Source organism: Macaca fascicularis, chromosome 1 (genome assembly GCF_037993035.2).
Source record: "Macaca fascicularis isolate 582-1 chromosome 1, T2T-MFA8v1.1".
NCBI classification, from domain to species: Eukaryota; Metazoa; Chordata; class Mammalia; order Primates; family Cercopithecidae; genus Macaca; species Macaca fascicularis.
Window position 1 is genome coordinate 201,037,404 of NC_088375.1, and position 19,587 is coordinate 201,056,990.

Sequence of the window (19,587 nt, forward strand, 5' to 3'; positions counted from 1 at the left end):
GCCCTGGGAAGTGATAGAGTGACTTCCCAGGTGGGCAGCCTCACCGATAGTTATAACCCCCAGCCTCAAGGCAGGACACTCCAGCTGGGTTCAGAGCCTCCTCTTCTTTGAGCTCCTTTGCCAGGATTGGTTCAAGGCTGAGGCCATAGAAGATGACATTCTGTTTGCAGCTGGATAGGGATGTGGGCCAAACATGGCAGCCCTGGCCATAAACCTCCCAAAGCCTGAGGGTCATTCTGCCCCAGACAAACAGAAAACATATCCTGCTATAAAAGTTGTCAGGCAGCCGGGTGCGGTGGCTCATGCCTATAATCCCAGCACTTTGGGAGGCTGAGGCGGGTGGATCACTTGAGGTCAGGAGTTCGAGACCAGCCTAGCTCACATGGTAAATCCCCATCTCTACTAAAAATACAAAAAAAAAAAAAAAAAAAAAAAAAAAAAAAATTAGCTGGGCGTGCTGGTGCGCGCCTGTAATCCCAGTTACTCGGGAGGCCGAGGCAGGAGACTTGCTTGAACCCGGGAGGTGGAGGTTGCAGTGGGCCAAGATTATGCCACTGCACTCCACCCTTAGCCACAGAGTAAGACTCTGTCTCAAAAAAAAAAAAAAAAAAAAGTTCTCAGATGAAAAGAAAGAAGGTTTTCTTTCTTTTTGTTTGTCCTCTTTGCCCTTCCTTAACATGCTACGTTCATCTGAAAGCGATTAGTTTACCTCTTTGGTAAGAATTGATTTTACCACCACAAGTTACTAGCCAATGGGTCACAGAAGACCTTAGGCCAGCCCTGCCCCCAGAACAAACAGTCCTTTGCATGTTCCAGTGGGAGACATGTTTGTCAAGAAAAACATTTTCATAGTAACCTGGAAAGTTCTATGTAAATGTCAACTACCCTGGCTATTGTTGTTTTATTTTCATGATGACTAATACAGAAAGTAAAGCAACTCAGGTTTATCTTATCCCGGAATCCAATATCTCCCAAAATGTGTTTCACAGAACAATTCAGATGTTATTAGGCATTACTGAGAGAAAAGTTCCAAAGTCAGGGCAGTGATTATATAGTCAAATTTTGGGAAATTCTGGATTAAGCAAGGTTAAGCAGGTTTTTCCTGCAGAAACTCAGATCAACTTGTAAGCACTGGTTTCTTCACAAGGAGGGAGTTTCTGTGGTATTTTTAAAAATTACCTGATACACTGAACGTTTTTCTCATTACATTTATTTCTCAGCCAGTGTATCATGGAACACACCGGAAGACATTTTTCGACCCTGCTATGCAATTAATCAAATTTAGCCCCAAATTGCATATTTAGCTATTCTAAGCCTAATATTAACAGTATTTTGCCTTGTTTCACCATAGGGTATCACTGATTTTCCATGTGTTTTTCTGTCTAGATACGTTTGATTATCCCTGTGCTAGGGTGCCGTGGGGGCATGTCGAGCTGAGCAGGGGGCAGAGAGGCAGGTGCTGGAGAGGATCACATAGGACATAGGATAAAGGACCTGGTGCCAGCCTAGTGCTCTTCCTCCAAGGAACCAAGGCTTGCCATAGTCTTCTGAAACAGGGGCAGCACATGTTATTGGTTTGGAAAAAGTGAACTTCCCTCAGAGAGTGACAGGAGAAAGGAGGAGGCACTGTGGCTCACTGCTCCCCTACAATCTTGCTGTATCCCAAACCTTCTCAGGTCCTACCCTAGGAGGCCCTGAAATGTCCCCCTCTACATCCACTCTTCTAGTTCAATATTAAATTCCTTAAAGGCAGGGTCTAGCTCGTCCCTTTTTCCTCTACCCCATTTCCCCAGAGAAATGGCCCCAACCTTTTAAGAGGTTGAAGTCTTCGATGCAGAAGAGATACCTCTTCCCTCTGGGTCAGGATTGCCCAAATTGGCAAATGAAAACACGAGAAACCCAGTTAAATTTGAATTTCAAATAACAAAGTCTTTTTAGTATAAGTATATTCCAAATATTCCAAGGGATATGCTTATACTATAGAAGGGTTTGTGTTTCTCTGAACTTCACCTCGAACTGGGAGTCCTGTGTTTTACTTGGCAGCTCTATTCTGGGGCCTATGATGTTTGCTTCTTGGTAGTGCTTCTTTAAAAGAATCCCAGGTGGAAGGAAGGAAGCCATGGGTTCTGTGGTTAGGAAGCAGCAAGGAGAGTTCTGTTCTGACAGCCTCTCCGTGGCCCCTCTGGTGCCATGATGGACGTATTTGCAGCCCCAGCTAGTCCAGGTTGGAGGAAAGGGGCCAAGGAGAGCTCTGACTGGGTGTGGGTTGGGCATGCTCTAGGCCTGGCAAGGAGAGGAACTCTGAAGGTACCAAGAGCATGGACTTCACACTGGGCAAGCAGTGAAACAAACAAAGGTCTTCAATTCTGGGAGATCAAATTACAACATGGCAAAGCGGCTTGGGTTTCAACCCCAGCTTTGATCCCAACCTGCAGTGTAGCCCTCGGTCAGTTAGCCCAGCTGTTCCTCAGTTTCCTCCCTGTAAAAAGACACATTTGTGCCTCCGTCCAGGTAAGATGAAATAGAAGATTACTGAGCAATGTGCCCAGCTCATAGTAAACACTCAAGCCATGACTGTTATTACTTTCACTACTTCTATTACCTGTGTGACCCTTCGGGTCTCTAAATTCAGCTGTCTCTTTGGTAAAATAAGGTCATCATTACCAACCTAAGGATTAGCTATAAAGACTAAAAATGAATCCCATTTTAATGGGGAAGGGTGGAAGCTATAAATACACAAGCCCTTCCCTGCAGCCAGCACAATGCCCACCTGTCCCCAGGGCCACATGGAAGGGAAAAGGAAATTTGATGTAGGTCTCAATATTCAAGTGCCACCTGCCTGTCCCTTCCAGTTCCTGCCAGTCACCTCTGTCCAGCACCCTCCCTGGTGCAGCCCACTTGCCCCACAGTCCCTTCCCATCCTTGACTCCCATCAAAACTGACCTTTCCTCACTCGCCTTTATCACAGGAGAGGGGTGGCTCCTGAGATATGAATCATGTGCCTCACATAAGTACATAACTGAATAAACACTAGTTCAGGGTCGAGAAACCGTGGTCTGTGGGTCAGCTGGCTGTTTTTATAACTGAAGTTTGGTTGGAACACATATTGCCTGTGGCTACTTTCACACTGCATGGAAAACATCAGGTCCCTGTGACAGAGATCGTATAGTCTACAAGGTCAAAAAAATTTTCTGTCTGGCCCTGTGTGGCAAATGTTTGCCAATTCTTACACTAGTTTACTGCTTCGTGTGTGTGTGGGTGTAATTCTGATTAATATATAATATATATTTTATTATGTATACATATAGATTTCATTCACTCAACACATTCCGGCTTCAACTGAGCACTCTCTTCCTGCCAGACATGAAATCAATGCTAGATATATAAAGAATACAGTACCGTTCCTGCCCCTCAAGGAGTCCAGAGATGAAAATAGACACCTAAAGAAACAATTACAAGCAGGCTCAGCTCCTGTTTGGAAGCCAGGGTGTTATAAATGGATGAATGAATGAATTACAACACACAACAAAGTGCAGGAATTGAAGCGCAAGGAAACCCCCACATAACTCCTTAGGTGGGGTCCAAAAAAACCCAATCTTGTAAAATGTGGGATTGTGAGATTGCAACATTAACAAAATGAGCAGAGGGAGCCTGCGTATTTCGTGGGCCAGGAGATTCAGGATTCTAAGAGCCAATCTCCAATGACACTGTGACAGTATTTATATTCAATCAAGATGTGTTCTTGCGGGATCTTATGGGTTATACAAGACACCAAGGGTATCAAGGAGGGCTTTACGGAGGAGGTGACATTTAAGTGTGGCTTTGATGGAGTTTGCCAGATGAAGAATTTGAGAGAAAACGAAGGAGTGCTTGGGGAGCCTGTGGTTTAGAGTAGCAATGGTAGAGAGGACTACATGAGAGAAGGCACAAAACATCAGCAACAGTCAGATCACAAGGATGGGGGCTGCCTAGGCCTAAGCTTTAATTTATGCTGATGGCAACAGAGAGGTTCTTAAGGTTTTCTTTTTATTTCCTTTTTTTAAATTAATCTTTCAAATCAGTACATATTCTCATGAGAGTCACCCAGAAGACCAGAGGTTCTGTGTTTGCCTGTGCCTTGGTGGTAAGGAACTTACTTTTTTTTTTTGAAATGGAGTCTCCCTCTGTTGCCCAGGCTGGAATGCAGTGGCCAGATGTCGGCTCACTGCAAGCTCTGCCTCCCGGGTTGATGCCATTCTCGTGCCTCAGCCTCCCGAGTAGCTGGGACTACAGGCGCCCGCCACCTCGCCCGGCTAGTTTTTTTTGTATTTTTTAGTAGAGGCGGGGTTTCACCGTGTTAGCCAGGATGGTCTCGATCTCCTGACCTCGTGATCTGCCCGTCTTGGCCTCCCAAAGTGCTGGGATTATAGGCTTGAGCCACTGCGCCCGGCGGAACTTACTTTTATAATGTGGGCTCCTGGCAGGGTCAATAGGGCAGTACCATGGTGAATTTGTCATTCTACAATGCTGGCTTCAGCATTGCTGGGTACAATGCATTGGAGAGGGCAAGGCCAGCGGTGAGAAGATCAGAGTTGGGTACAGAAGTCCAGGGAAGAGACATGAGGGTCTTCAGATGAGAAGGAAGTTGTAGGGCGAGTGTGGTTTATGGAGGACAGGAAACTCCAGGAGAGAGGCCAGGTTTGTTGCTCTCAGAAGTAAAAACCTAAAAACAAGAAAGGCCCTGGAGATTGAGCAGTTAAAGCTCAGAGAGGTAAACCCAGCTGGGCCAGTGGAATAACTTACACGAATAGATCACTGGGAGTTATTCTCAATCTCAGCTTTTCATTCTCCTGGAGCAGTCCAGGCTCTATTTCTCATATTATGATTCAGTAGGTTTAGGGATAGGGTCTAAGCATCAGTATCTTTATGAAACTTTCCACATGACCATGATGCTGAAGGTTGCAAAATCACAAACGTGAGTAGAGAGAATGAATAGGCTTATGGCGGAGGGCTTCCGCCTGACAAGGATTAGGGCAAAGCCCAGCAGGGCGGGGCCCGCTGACTAGTTGTGGATAGCATCCTCTATCTGATGCCCTGGTACCCTTGCCTCTGTTTGATTGACAGGTAGCAGGAAATATACAGGACCAACCTAGAGGTCAACTTGCCTGGTTGTCACCCCAAATCCTCTCCCTGAGGAGAATACATGTGAATTCCTTGTGAGAATGTTTCAAGGTACACTAGTCACCATGGACTTCCTGTGGAATGGTCAGTGCAAGAATGGCCTAGTGCAGGCAGAAATGTGGAATCCCAGGCTGTGATGTGAAAACCCGCCTCTGTCCCTGGAGTGAGCTGTGTGGCCTTGGATAAATGCTCCAACATCTCTGGCAACCATGCTTATCTCAACAAGGGATGATAATAGCACCTCTCTCGATACGTTGTTGGGAGGATTGAATAAGATCACTAAATCTCTCAGTAAACTTTTATGAAGGTATTATTATACATCAGGCACTGTTCTGGGAACTGAGAAACAGCATTGAACAAAAAAGACCAAAAAATGCCTGTCCTTATGGAGCTGACACTGTCGCAAGGTGAGACAAATAATAAACAAATGGATGTATCAAGCAAAAATATATATCATATGTAGTATATGATGTATATTAACTTTATATATGACATATATAAAATGTATAATTATATATCTCATGTATAATAAAATATAAATGTATATCAGTTGAGTGGAGAGGAAATGGAGACAGCAAGTATAGAAAACTCTTTGGGGATGGAAATACATGAAAAGCACTTGACATTAAGGATAGCACAGAGTAAGTATGCAATGAATTATGTTTAAAAGGCCAAACCGCTAAAAATAAGGGAGTTATAAAGATTAAATAAGCTAATATATGATGTAGAAGTGCCTAGCACAGATCCGGGACTCAAAAAAGAGTAGTTCCTATTCCTCCCTCCCCGATCCTGCCCACTGCCCCCAGATCACACACATATGGACACACGTACACAGGCATCACCTTCTCTTCTTTCCATGCTGAGGATTGTGGGAAGACTAAATCCTTCTCCCTGAATTATTCTTCCCAACTAGCCTACCACTTGGTATCAATCATATGGCCATGGAGATGAAACAAGTTACTTGATGGAAGATAAGAAATCAAAACATATGGAGGGTGCTTGTCCAGAGAGTGTAAATGACTCTTCATTATAATATGGGAACCAAAGTCTCAAATTAAAAATAAAAGAAGGCATGGTGTAGCTTTTGCTGCACTTCAACCACAGAGGAGATTCATTGTCATACAGTTACTGAGAATATTATGTTGATTGGCAAGAGTCAGGCTTTGTAGAAGGGACAAAAATTCCCCACAGCTAATCTACAATGGAATTGTTCAATGTCAGGCACTGCTTTAATAATATTGTTCTGGGCTGCGCTGGATGTAAATATCTCCCTCTTCATTTTGTAAGCAATCAAAGGGAAGCTTTATAGATGGGAGAGCATGAACGGTTATAGTGTCTGTGCTAAAAAATACACGGACATTCTAAAAAAAAAATCAAAGAACACGGTACCTTAGAAAGGATTGGCTTTGTAGCTTATCTCCAATCTCCTATGTCTGTCCAGCAAGTTGCGCATTAGACACATAACAAAAGACCACACTTTAAATGTTGCCCTTGACATTATTAAAAAGTACAGGATTGGCAAATCAGACTGAGAAAAAAAATCAGACTGTTAAATCTGGACAGGCAGGTAATCTCTCTTCATCTTATTGCAGTGCCTAGAATGATGAAGGGAGTAAGAGGACTCTTGTTTATTAAGCACCCACTATGTGCTTGGATGCTTTGCCTCTGTCAGAAGCAATCTCATATTCCAGAGTGCTGAACAATGGAGGCTGAACAAGAAAGACCAATGTCCTCAACCTAGCTCTGTGATTTTCTAGTTGTGTGGCCTTGGGCAAGCAAGTGAATGAAGCTCTCTGTGCCTGTTTTTTTGGTTTTTGTTTTTGTTTTCACCAGTAAAATGAGGATACTACATATCCCACAAGATAAAGTGCCTAGTATGTTTCAGGTCCTGGACTAAAAGTAAAATAAACTTTTAGTCCAGGACCTGAAACATACTTGGCACTCAGGGGTAGGTATTATAAGGTGAATTATAATCTGCACAACAGCCCTGGGATGAGCTGAATTGTGTCCCCCTAAAAGCTATGTTGAAGACTTAACCCCCAGTACCTGTGAATATGACCTCATTTGGAACAGGGTCTTTGCAGATGATTAAGTTATGATGAGGTCATTAGGATATACCCTATCCAATATGAGTGGTGTCCTTATAAAAAGGGGACATTCAGACACAGAAACAAAGCAAGAGAACACCATGTGAAGACAGAGGATTGGAATGACGCATCTGCAAGCCAAGGAACAGCAAAATTTGCCAGCAAACCACCAGAAGCTAGGAAGAGAAAAGGAAGGATTCCCCTACAGGTTTCAAAGAGATCATGGCTCTGCTGACACCTTGATTTTAAACTTCTAGCCTTCATAACTGAGAAAATAAGTTTCTGTTGTTTTCGGCCACCTAGTTTGTGGTGCTTTGTTACAGCAGTCCTAGCAAACAAAAACACCCTTACATGATGAAAAAGTATCCCCATTTTCAGGAGAATTGAAGGCCAGTGAAAGTTTATGGCTCAAGATTGCACAGCCAGATCTGGGATTTGAACCCAGGTCTCTCTGAGCCTAAAGTCTGCCCTTTCTCCATTCACTGTGGGACCTTTCAGGAGTGGAGCGTGGCATAAAAAAGCAGGTGGGGTTGGAAATGAGCCCCATTCATTACACCCAGGTCCCAATGGAAGCGTCAGGTCAGAGTGGTCTGATTATGAACAGCTCATTAAGTAAAGAGCAGTGAGCGTTTGCGAGTGACTTTTTAAGAAGAATCGACTTTTATTTATAGTGACGTTCCAGTCATTAATTTCAAAGGAAGAAAGCCCAAAGCAGAAGCAGGTTCATTAAAAATTTGACATTAGTAATTTAATTAAATTGGGTCTTTGCATCTCATTGCGGAAAATGAAACGTTAGTTCTACACCAGTTCTCAGCTCATTTCCCCTAGTTGGCTCCCTCCCCTCACCTTAGCTTGCTTTTTTCTCCAAATGTTTACCTGACCTGTCCTTCCCACCCCCAACACTCATAAACATGCACACATCACAGTTATTGCCTCTGCTGTAAGCCAGCTGCATGGGATTATGGGAAACGCCAAGTGAACCAGCAGCAGGGCATCATGGGAAATGCCAAGTGAACCAGCAGCAGGGGACTGATCATAGAATATGCTAAATAAGCCAGGAGCATGGGATCATGGGATACACCAAGTAAGCCAGCTGCAGGGGATCATGAGAAATGCCAAGTAAGCCAGCACTGTGGGATCATGGGAAATGCGAAGTAAGCCAGCAGCAGGGGATCACGTGAAATGCCAAGTAAGCCAGCACTGTGGGATCATGGGAAATATCAAGTAATCCAGCAGCAGTACAGGATCATGGGAAACACCAGGTAAGTCAGCAGCAGGAGATCATGGGACGTACCAAGTAAGCCAACAGCAGGGGATCATGGGAAATGCCAAGTAAGCCAGGAACATGGGATCATGGGAAATGCCAAGTAAACCAGCAACAAGGGATCATAGGGAATGCCAAGTAAACCAGCAGCAGGGGATCATGGGAAATGCCAAGTAAGCCAGCAGTGTGAGATCATGGGAAATACCAAGTAAGCCAGCAACATGGGATCATGGGAAATGCCAAGTAAGCCAGCAGCAATACAGGATCATGGGAAACACCAAGCAAGCCAGCAGCAAGGGAATATGATAAATGCTAAGTAAGCCAGCAACACAGGATCATGGGAAATGCTAAGTAAACTAGCAGTGTGGGATCATGGGAAATGCTAAGCTGGGCCAATGGACAGGGCAATAGAGATAAATCTTTTCATCTAGGTCATCTCGCTTGTCACAGGTAAAGAATGGGCAAGGGAGAGCTCTCAGTCTTTAAGATTCACTCCCACAAAAGTATAAGCCTCTGAGGGCTGACCCCACTGTGCCAAGCACAGAAAGCCCATGATGAATTTTGTTACATGAAGGAATTAATATGTGAATGAGTAACTCCCCAAATAACTAATTAATGAACATGCACATATGTCCCTACAAGTGCCAGGCACTGTGCTAGTCTCCCAGGATATACCTGTGAACCAGACTAGGCCCATGCCCTCATGGCCCTGTGGCCCAATGGAATGAGAACATCTGCCATTTTGTGAGCACCTACTATGTTCTGGGCATTGTGCCAAGCGTGTGGCATTTATATTGGTAACCCCCTCAACCGCTAAATATTTTTGGCCTCACTCCTTTCTCAGTTGAAGAAACTAAGGCTCAGAGAGTTCATGTGGCTCAAAGTCACACAGAATAAGACACGATGGCACCTGGTTTCACACCCAGATCAGGCTGGTTCCAAAGTCTACCGTTACCCTCTACACTGAACTGCTTCCTCTCAGAAGAGGGAGAGAGGAACGGGGAGGGAATACCTTTTTTCAGAGGGTTCTGAGATCATCAGGGCTGGTAGAGAGAGTTCTGGAAAGAAGATACTAACAGCAACATTGGCAGGAAGGGGGTATTGCAAGGACTAGGGGAGCCATTTAGAGTCCAGACCTGCCCACTTCCACTTCCCCATCACTGCCACCCCACTCTTTTACTCCAGGCTCCCTCAGCTCCTGGGTTATCTCTGGCCTCAGGGCCTTTGCACATGCTGTTTACTCTTTTTTGTTTAGCTAAGTCTTACTAATCTCCCAGGGTTCTGCAGAGTTGTCACTTCCTCCAGGAAGTGATCTCTGACCTCTCCCCCAGCTGGGTTTAGTTCCCTACCTGTCCCTGTCCCATCATAACACTTAGTATGCCATTAATTGTGCACATCACCCGCCGGACTGAGACTTAGATTCATTTGTGTTGTACTCACTGTACATCAGGCTCTGTCCTAAGCACTTTGCATACCTTAACTGGCTTAATTCTTGCAACAATTAATTTGATATAAGGAAGGTGCTGTTGAGCTCCCTATCTTACAAATAAGGAAACCGAAGTGCAAAAAGGTTAAAAGACTTGCTCACGGTCCCACGGGTGGTAAGATGTCAGGCTGGGAAGTGAACCCAAGCACAGTGGCTTCCAAGTCTGCACTTTCCACCATCTGGCTGCATGGCCTCTCAGAGAGAGCCTCAATAAATCATTGCCAGGTGGATTAATGGAGAGGTACTTAAACGGTAGTCTGGGCATGACTAAGACCGCTACTCCTCACCCCATGGGGGTATCCTAGAATGATAGGAACTGTTGACCTTTAAGGCACAGGCAGTTCCAACTCTGGGGGACAAGGCAGAGGGCAGGGGGAGCTGGGTCAGGTGGGACAGGTGACTGACTTATGGGCACAGAGAAGCTGTATCCTCCTCCCTCCTTATTGCCAGGTTGTGGTGCTCTTGCATCCTCCCCAAGACTATTTCCTCTGCCTCATGAGAGCACACTTGCAGGTGACCATGATTGCTTGACTCTGGCCACACACTGTGCATGGTGTTCCCTGGCTCCCAATTTTCCCCCTTTAAACCAGTCAGGCTGATGAGAACCCAGGCTCTTGTCTTCCCACTTCACTGCCTATTCTGCCTAATCCAACCCTTTCAACTCCCCTGAACCTGCGGGGCCGAAGTGCCCCTCTGGCTGCCAGGGTGGATCACACATGAAAGAAAGGACACTGGATTTAATGAGCACCTACTCTTATGCCATGCCTTATGTCCCTTCTATGGTATTTAGTGAGAAGGAGTGTGGAGTCTGAAATCAGGCCAGCCATGCCCAAGAGATTAAAGTGATATTCCTGGGATTGCATCTCTAGTGATCAGGATGGACATAATTCACATCCATGGCTGCACATTAGAAAAGGCAAGAAACCTGGACGTCCAGTTGTAAATCTCATGTGTGAGATTTTGAGTAACCCCTCTCTCTTCTGAGTAACCCATTCTCAGGGAATCCACAGCCTTGAGAAGCGGGCAGATCAGCAGTGGGCAATGCTGTTCACAGAAGAAATGAGTTCCAGGAAGCCCAAGTGACCTAGGGAGATGCTACTAGAAAACCCGGCAGGTCTCCAGCCCAACTCACAGGCTACCTGTCTCTTTCTCTGTCTCTCCTCACAGTTCTCCCCAGCCACACATGTGGGAACCCAGGGAGGCTGCCCAATGGCATCCAGCAGGGCTCAACCTTCAACCTCGGTGACAAGGTCCGCTACAGCTGCAACCCTGGCTTCTTCCTGGAGGGCCACGCCGTGCTCACCTGCCACGCTGGCTCTGAGAACAGCGCCACATGGGACTTCCCCTTGCCTTCCTGCAGAGGTAGGTGGCCAGAGAGGGGTCTGACGGAGTGGGGCGGTGGCTGGAAGGGGATGCTGGAGCTTCCAGTGACATCCAGTCTCAAAGGGGAAAGCTACGCCCCAGCAGGGAGGGAGGTGCCCAAGTCTGGACAGCACAGAGGGTCTTCAGGGGCCCCAGATGTTCTAGGGGTGTTTCAGCCTCACCTGACCTCCTCACCCTCAGGTGTGCGCTCCCTCATTTTTTCTCCTGCATCAACAAACTTATATGTAGCCAGTCTTCCCTCACCTCTAGCCCTCCTGTCTCAGAAGAAACATCATTTCTCTTCCTATTGCAGACCCTCTCTCCTCTTGTGGAAGCCAGATCACTTTCCCAACAGCTTTCGTACTGACCTCACTGTAGGAATTATTCTTTTCTCTTTCCTATAAATTCAGCCTCTCTCCCTATCTAATAGTTTCTTCCTCTCAGCTTCCAAATATGCTCAAAATCTCTTTTCTGCAAGAACCCCCTCCCCTAGAAAAACAACTCTTCTATGCCTCAGCCTCCCAGCTAGGATGACCAACTTGTCCATATTTGCGTAGGACCTTCCGACTTTCAGTCCTGAAAGTTCCGCATCCTGGAAACCCTCTCAGTTTCAGGCAACAGAGACATTTGTCACCCTACTCCCAGCCTATTCCTTACACAATCTTTTTTTTTTTCCTCTTCCTTTTCTTTTCTTTTTTCTTTTTTCTTTTTCTTTTTCTTTTCTTTCTTTTTTTTTTTTTTTTATTTGAGACAGGTTCTTCCTCTGTCCTCCGTGCTGGAGTGCAGTGACATAATCATGGCTCACTGCAGCCTCAAACTCCTGGGATCAAGCGATCCTTCTGCCTTAGCCTCTGGAGTTGCGGGGACCACAGGCATGTATTACCATGCCCGGCTAATTTTTGTTGTTGTTGTTTTCATGGAGACAGAGTCTCTCTATGTTGCCCAGGCTGGTCTTGAACTCCTGAGCTCAAATAATCCTCAGGCCTTGGCATCCCAAAGTGCTGAGATTATAGGCATAAGCCACCATACCTGGCACGTGATCATTTTTAAATGCTTAGGAAATACAGAAGGAAATAAAGAAGAAAGAAAATTTACCTGTTTTAACCATAATTTTAATGTATTTCATTTCCATCTTCTTCCATACATATTGCACATAAGCATATGTTACAAATATGTACGTAAATTGAGATTATGATGCATGCAGACAATTTTTAGCCACCTTTGAAAAACAATCACATCACACTGTAAGATTTCCCATGCTATCTACATAGTTCAGCATCTTGGAAGCTCCATCCAGCCCTGTCCCTCCTTTTCCCTTCTCATTTGCTCCTCTGCAGACTGGCCTTTGCCCTCAGTATTTGCATCATTTTGCCAAATCAGACGGGAATTGTTTTGGCTCTTATATTTCTTGACCTCTTAAGAAACCTTTGCACTATTGACCACTCTTTTCTTCTAGTAACGCTCATCTCTAAATTCCATGGATCCTGAACATCCATATATCAGTCTAGGAGGAACATTTCCAGGAGTTGAGAAGTCATTGGAATAAGTAGGTCCTCCTTAGTTCAAGTTTTACTTTTCTTTTGGAGGAAGGTTTTCTGTAATTACTATAATAGGCTAGCTCCAGGGATAAGCAACTCCCTCTTCCTGCCACATGCACACACTTTTTGTTATTGACACCAAGGATAAAAATTACATGGCGTGTATACCTATTTCCCTTCTTCCCACTCCCATGGCGGACCTAATTGGTCATTGCACCCTTTCTGCTTGAGTCCAGACACAGCTGTGAATTCCCTCCCAATAGGCAAGCCACAGCCAATCAATCTGAGTCGCCACTTGACTTCACCTTTGTTTACCTCTCCTCAACCAATAGAATGGGCCTTGGCCATGTTGAGCCTTCTTGGTGGAGGGCAAGGGAACTAGAGTTCCCTTTCCTGATTTCCTAAGTCCCACCTTCCCAGGCTCCATTCCTAACTCAGGGCCTGCCTCTTTCCATGATTGACTTCAGGAATTACCAAACCAATCAGGTGAGACCTTGGCCCCTACACACAGGTGTGTGGCCTAACCACAGCCTGAAAGCTGCTGTATCTGCCCTTTCTTATACCATCCTTACCCACCCCCGCCTTGAGGAAGTTACAGTTAACATTCTGATCTTCCAAGGAGGGTGTCAGAGTTGTGAAATGACGATAGAACTGACATATGATAGTAAATAAAATCAAGTGTCTAAGTTAGGAAATATAAACTGCAGTTCTTTTTCTTTTTGCAGCACTGTAAATGTCATGCTATTTTGTTCAAGATAAAATCCAAAAACAAATGTAATCTAATTATCGGATGCAGTGAGGGTATCACTCTGCTTAGTGAAGTATAAGTTGCAGCAATATCCCATGCTAATATGGTGGAAATCCACTAACCCTCCTAATATCTCCAGGAATCTGTCAGCTTTAGCTTCCTCTGAACCTTGAATTCACTACCATGTCTCCCTTCCCCTGGTTCTGCTCTGCCAACTTAGGTTGGGAACTGGGTCCATTTTTCTTGGATCCCCCACTTCTCCAAAAGACAAAATACAAGCCAACAACCAAAAACACCAATGAAGGCGTCTGCATGTAGTTCAGGCTTTATGGAAGGTGTGGCAATGCAAGGAGCTTACATCTTAGCAATGCAGATGACTTAAAATGAAAGTATGAGCAACCAGGAGCCTCACAGTCTTTTGGCCCCTCCTCCCGGGAAGCTTCTCCCTGGCTTCTGTCTTGGCAGACTCCAGGTTCCCTGTAATGTGCATTGTACCCTCTCTTCTTTCTCCAGACTCTTCCACCTTGGTGCCACCTGCACCTTGAGCCCATTTCAGAATTTCCGTCATCCTCTTAGGCACAAGAGCCTGATTTCCTCTTGGTTTTGTCATCTCCTTGCAGTCTAATGTCTCCCCTCCTCATCCAAGCTATTTAGGTATAGGGTAGTATTTTCCTGAACAAAGAGAACTCTCATTCTATAAGAAACTCTGGGGCTGGATGTTAACATATCTTTTTGTTACCCCATCAGCCAGAGATAAGTGATGATGAGGGGCACCTCATGGCGGTCTTCTACCTCTTGGGGGTCTTCTAGGTCTGACCAAGGCTCACAACCCGGTGTCCTTGTGTCCAGGCCCAGCAGGCAGCAAGGGCTGGCCTTTCTGTGGGAAGGAGCAGGGTGGAGAGATACCACTCTTCTAGCATTCACACCACACAGAAATTCATGGGCCTGGGCGGAGGTGGCATGTCTTTTGGTGGCACGACTCTCTGAAGTCTTCCAGTTCTTTTTTCGTCTTCTGAAATGATGATGATTCTTTCCCTCCTTCTCTTTCACTGACTTTCCACCCTCCTTCCCCTTAAATACGGGTGGGCCAAGCGTGGCCTCTTCTCTGGGGACTTCTTCCATCTCTTGGAATTTCTCATCTACTATGTTGCTGTAATTGTTACTAGGGGGCAACTCTCCAATCCCCACCTCTAACCCCATTCTCTGTCCTGAGCTTCAGGCCCGCGTGGATAGTGAACTGTGCTGAAGTTCTCCTCAGCTTGTGTTTCAAACTTGGCCCATGAAAACCTCTCTCTTCCTGCTTTCCCCAAACCTGCTCTTTTTGCTGTGTCTTCTCCAGCTCAGTGAAGTGTCCCCACCAACAGTGGCCAAGCCGGACCCCTCAGGGCATCTTACACTCTTGCTTTTCTTGCTGTTCACATCGCTTCATTGGCCCCCATGTCTCTCTGCACCAGGCCACTCCCTCCACATCTCTGTTGCTCTTCAGATGGTGGTCCAGGCCCTCTTGTCTCTCACTTGCCTCACTGAAGGTTGGCCCTCTGTAGGCAGGTGTGCCCCTGTTCTCTCCTGCTCACACCAGCCCATTCCTACCTGTATTGCTAGGGAGAACTTTCTAAGGCACAGATCTGACAAAACTAAGCGGCTCAGTCTCTTAGTAGCTCTTCATCACTGACAGGGTCTAGTTTAGATTCCTTAGCATGGAGCACAAGGCTCTTCCAGAAAGAGTCCCACCCCAATCTTTCTAGTCTGTCTCTTAGACTTATTTTAAGTAGCTTCCGCTTTAGCCACACCAGAGAATGCTCCCTTCCAAACGCCCTAGGGAAGCCAGCTGAGGATGTCAAGTCCTGCTTCCAGAAGGGCTTCCAGCCCCCTGCTGCCTGAGGGGACTGAGATGTGGTTCTGCTCAAAGGCTGGGAGAGAATAAAATGGCTCTCCTACTCTCAGACACCCTAGGGCCTCCCCCCACCCCCAGCCACCTCCCTACTTTCAGGTTCATCTCTCTATTCTAATTCCCACAGGCTACAAGAATATCCTAAGAAACATCCTCAATAATGTCAGTGGTTTTACGAAAGTGATTTCCCAAACCCTTCTTCCTTAGGAGGCCAAGCTAAACAGGAACAAAGAGTACCCACCATACACCCATCCTGTGCCAGCAGCGGTGGTCATGCCAGAGTGAACGGGTTCATACTTGGGAAGCATTAAAAGCCTTTTGGCCTTTCTTCCTCTCATGTAGAACTCTCAAGAGCTGGCATCTGCGAGCGGATAAACCTCATCCACTGGGCAGTGGTCCGTAAATATTTGCTGAATGAAAGGCTGTCTGGATGGGTCTAATTCACCATCAGAATCGTGCTGGCATACAAGCCCAAAAGGGAAATTACTAGCCTGGGTTACCCCACCTGCCTAGTAGCTCTGAAGTCCAAAGCTTCCTAGAGCAGACTGGAGAGTCGTATGTGTCTGTTTTATCTAGGAAATGTCATGTGCCCAGCTGGAGGGTGGACTTGGTCTGGGGACACAGCACAGACTAGGAGTTGGGGGAATAAGGAACAGCTGGGAATAGAAGGGAGCAGGTGTGAGGCCAACCCCCAAGGAGGCCCATCCCAAAGATCCTGACCCATCAGGACTCAGTCCAGCTGACAGAGGGAAGGTGGGGCCTGTGACCTCCCTTCACTTTGTGTCACACCGGGCACATTTTCAAAGGCAGAGGTCCCTGGGAGGGGCTGAGCTTTGTGTCATCTCTTTGATCCACAAGAAGGAAGACCATGTGAATTTCAGCAACAGGCCTCTGACTTGTGAAGGCCATTGGCCCTGGATCAAAGAAGGCTGTATGGGGAAGCAACGGAGTTCATATGCGCTGGGGACTGAGAGGCAGGTGGTAGGGAGAAAGCTAGCCAGAGCAAGAAGTGCTTGGCCTCTGAGGTTCAAGCCAAACATGGCAGGCTGCAGCCATACCTGGGGAAGAGGGAATATGGTCTGCAGAAGCTTGGACTGCAAGTGCTGAGCTGTATTCCAAATTTTCTGGCCCCAGGGGAAGAAGCCTGCAGAATGTGAAACAGAAGCAGCGGTGTCAGGTATGGATAGTACATAGAGACAGACTGGCCTGGGTTCAGCCCTAGCTAAGCCAGCCCCTAGCTGTGTGGTTGCCAGGGTGCTGCTAAACCCCTCTGAGTTTTAAAGGTGGGACACAAGTAGCAGCCTTACAGGGATGATTGCATCCTCATCCATTCACTTGGCTACTCAACAACTTTCTCTTGAGTGCCTGTTATGAGCCAGCCAGTCATTAATTCAATTATCATTTATTGACTGCCTATTAAGTACAAAATATTGTTCTAGGCTCAGAATTACAATGATGAACAAGTCAGACCAAATTCCATAATCTCTTGGATCTCCTAGCAACCAGGAGGCAGAAAACAGATACACAAACCAAATAAACAAATTTCAGGTGGTGGTAGGAGCTATGAGGAAATAAAGTCTTAGCCAGTGATGAGGAAGGCAACTTTAGACGGAGCAGTCAGGAGAGGCCTCTCTGGGGAGGTGGCCTCTGAAATGAGTCCTGAATGACAAGAAGGAGCCTGTTGTATGAAAACCTGGAAAATGGCATTCCTGGCAAAGGCAGCAGCAAGTGCAAAGGCTCTGAGGTGGTGGAAAGTACTGGACATGCTAGAGGAACAGAAAACAGGCCCCTGTGGCAAAAGTAGAGTGAGGGGTGGGCGGAGAGGGCAGGGATGGGGTGAAGCAGGGTAAGAAGGTAGAAGCTGAGGCGGGCGGATCATGAGATCAGGAGTTTGAGACCAGCCTGACCAACATCGTGAAACCCCGTCTCTACTAAAAATTTAAAAATTAGCTGGGCATGGTGGCATGTGCCTGTAATCCCAGCTACTCAGGAGGCTGAGGCAGGAGACTCTCTTGAACCCAGGAGGTGGAGGTTGCAGTGAGCTGAGATCATACCACTGCAACAGACTGAGACTCCATCCCTCAAAAAAAAAAAAAAAAAAAAAAAAAGTATAGGCTTGGTTCTAAGTCCAGGGGGCAATCAGGGGAGAATTTGAAGCAGAGGTCTAGTTCAATTTAACTTAATTTTTTAAAAAGATCATGCTGGATACTAGCTGAGCAAGAGGCACAATAAGAAGACCAGTTAGGCAGCAGCTATTATGGGCAACCAGGCTGGAGATGCTGCATCTTGGTTGAGGGTGGCTGGAGTAGAGGTGGAGGGACATGCATAGATTGGGGCTGTGCTTTGGGGGTACAGCCAACAGACCTTAGGGAAGGATTGGATGACTGATAGAATAAAGGATCAAAGTTGACTCCGAGGCTTTTTCTGGAGGGCTGGTGGGTGGGGATGCCAATGACCAAGATGGAGATGACTGGCACAGAGGGCAGGAAGTGTGTGCCCTAAAGGGAAGCAAGACAGCTCACTTTGTCCGGGTAAAGTTTGAGATGCCTGTGAGACATCCAAATGGGGGCATTAATTCTGCATCTGGGAGGAGTCCTATGCTAGAAAGGTATCTGGGAGAGGCATAAGAGGGCAACACTGGGCCGGGCATGGTGGCTCACGCCTGTAATCCCAGGACTTTGGGAGGCTGAGGCGGGCGGATCACGAAGTCAGGAGATCGAGACCATTCTGGCTAACACGGTGAAACCCCGTCTCTACTAAAAATACAAAAAATTATCTGGGTGTGGTGGCAGGCGCCTGTAGTCACAGCTACTCAGGAGGCTGAGGCAGGAGAATGGTGTGAACCCGGGAGGTGGAGCTTGCAGTGAGCCGAGATCACACCACTGCATTCCAGCCTGGGTGACAGAGCAAGACGCCATCTCAAAAAAAAAAAAAAAAAAAAAAGGGCAACACTGTAGATAACAAAGAGGGTCTGGGCACTCCATGCTGGACACCATTGTGTTGATCAAATTTAACAACATGGAGAAGACACTAAACACTATGCACCTTGAGAGTGATTCTGAGCACTGGGGCCTTAGCAGGGACCACAGCTACCCAAGGCCACTCTTTACTATAGGATACCTCTACTACTGCTGGGATCACTAGCCTTTCATCACCTTTGCAATTACTGTTACTATACCAGAACATTTCACAACATGGGCTCTGGAGGCCAGTCACCTGGATTCAAATCCTGGCCTTGCCACTTACACCCACTGGCTGAGTGGCTTTGGACAAGTTACTCAACCTCTCTATGCCCCAGTTTTCTCATTTGTAAATGGGAATAATAATGGTACTTAACTCATAAGTTGGCAGTGAGGTTCACATTAATAAATGCTAAGCACATAGCAGAGGGCCTATTCATGGTTATGACCCAGTGAGGGGTATCAATCATTGCCATTCTCACTGCCACAGCCTCACTGGCCACCATTTATTGAGCCCTAACTAAGTGCCAGGTCCTGCATTACCTGTTTTAATCCTCACAAATCTGAAGGAGGTTAAGGTATTGTCACCTCCTATTACAAATGAGGGAACTGAGGCCCAGAGAGGTACAGTGCTTTGCCTGTGATTACATAGCTTGAGAGTGGTGGAGCCAGGATTCAGCCCAAGTCCATGTGCCTAACAGCCATGATCTTGACCACCACCCTCCACTGCAGGCAAGGATGGTGGCCTCTGGCCCACAGCAGGAGACTCACAATGGCGCTGTGATTTCCAGAGCTTCTCCAGCCTGGTGGTTCAGGGCCTGAGAGCTTGGCCTGCAGGTGCATGCATTCACTGCATGGCTCCACCAGTCAGGGACTGGCAGTGTCTTGTGATTTCCCCTTGACCTTCCACTTTAACTTGTTCCATGAACTCCTCAGGAGAGACACCTCTGGCAAAGGGCCTGAGGTTATTCTGCTGGGCAGATGCTGCTTCAGGGTGGGGGTTGGGAACTACTTTTCCATCCTATGAAGAAAGCCAGACCCAAGGTTCACCAACCTCCACTTGAGCACCAGTAGCTGAGCTAACACTTTTG

At 46.5% G+C, this 19,587-nt stretch overlaps 1 protein-coding gene across 14 annotated transcripts in view; it reads left to right on the forward strand.

Annotated features, from left to right (window-relative positions):
• The window catches only part of CSMD2 (CUB and Sushi multiple domains 2), a 650,869-nt gene that overhangs the window by 217,183 nt on the left and 414,099 nt on the right, over positions 1 to 19,587 (forward strand). For all 14 annotated transcript variants that reach the window (XM_045375140.3, XM_045375143.3, XM_045375139.3 and 11 more), the window contains exon 4: positions 11,165 to 11,359. In XM_045375140.3, coding sequence (XP_045231075.2) covers positions 11,165 to 11,359 — 195 coding nt within the window. The remainder of the gene's footprint in view (positions 1 to 11,164; positions 11,360 to 19,587) is intronic.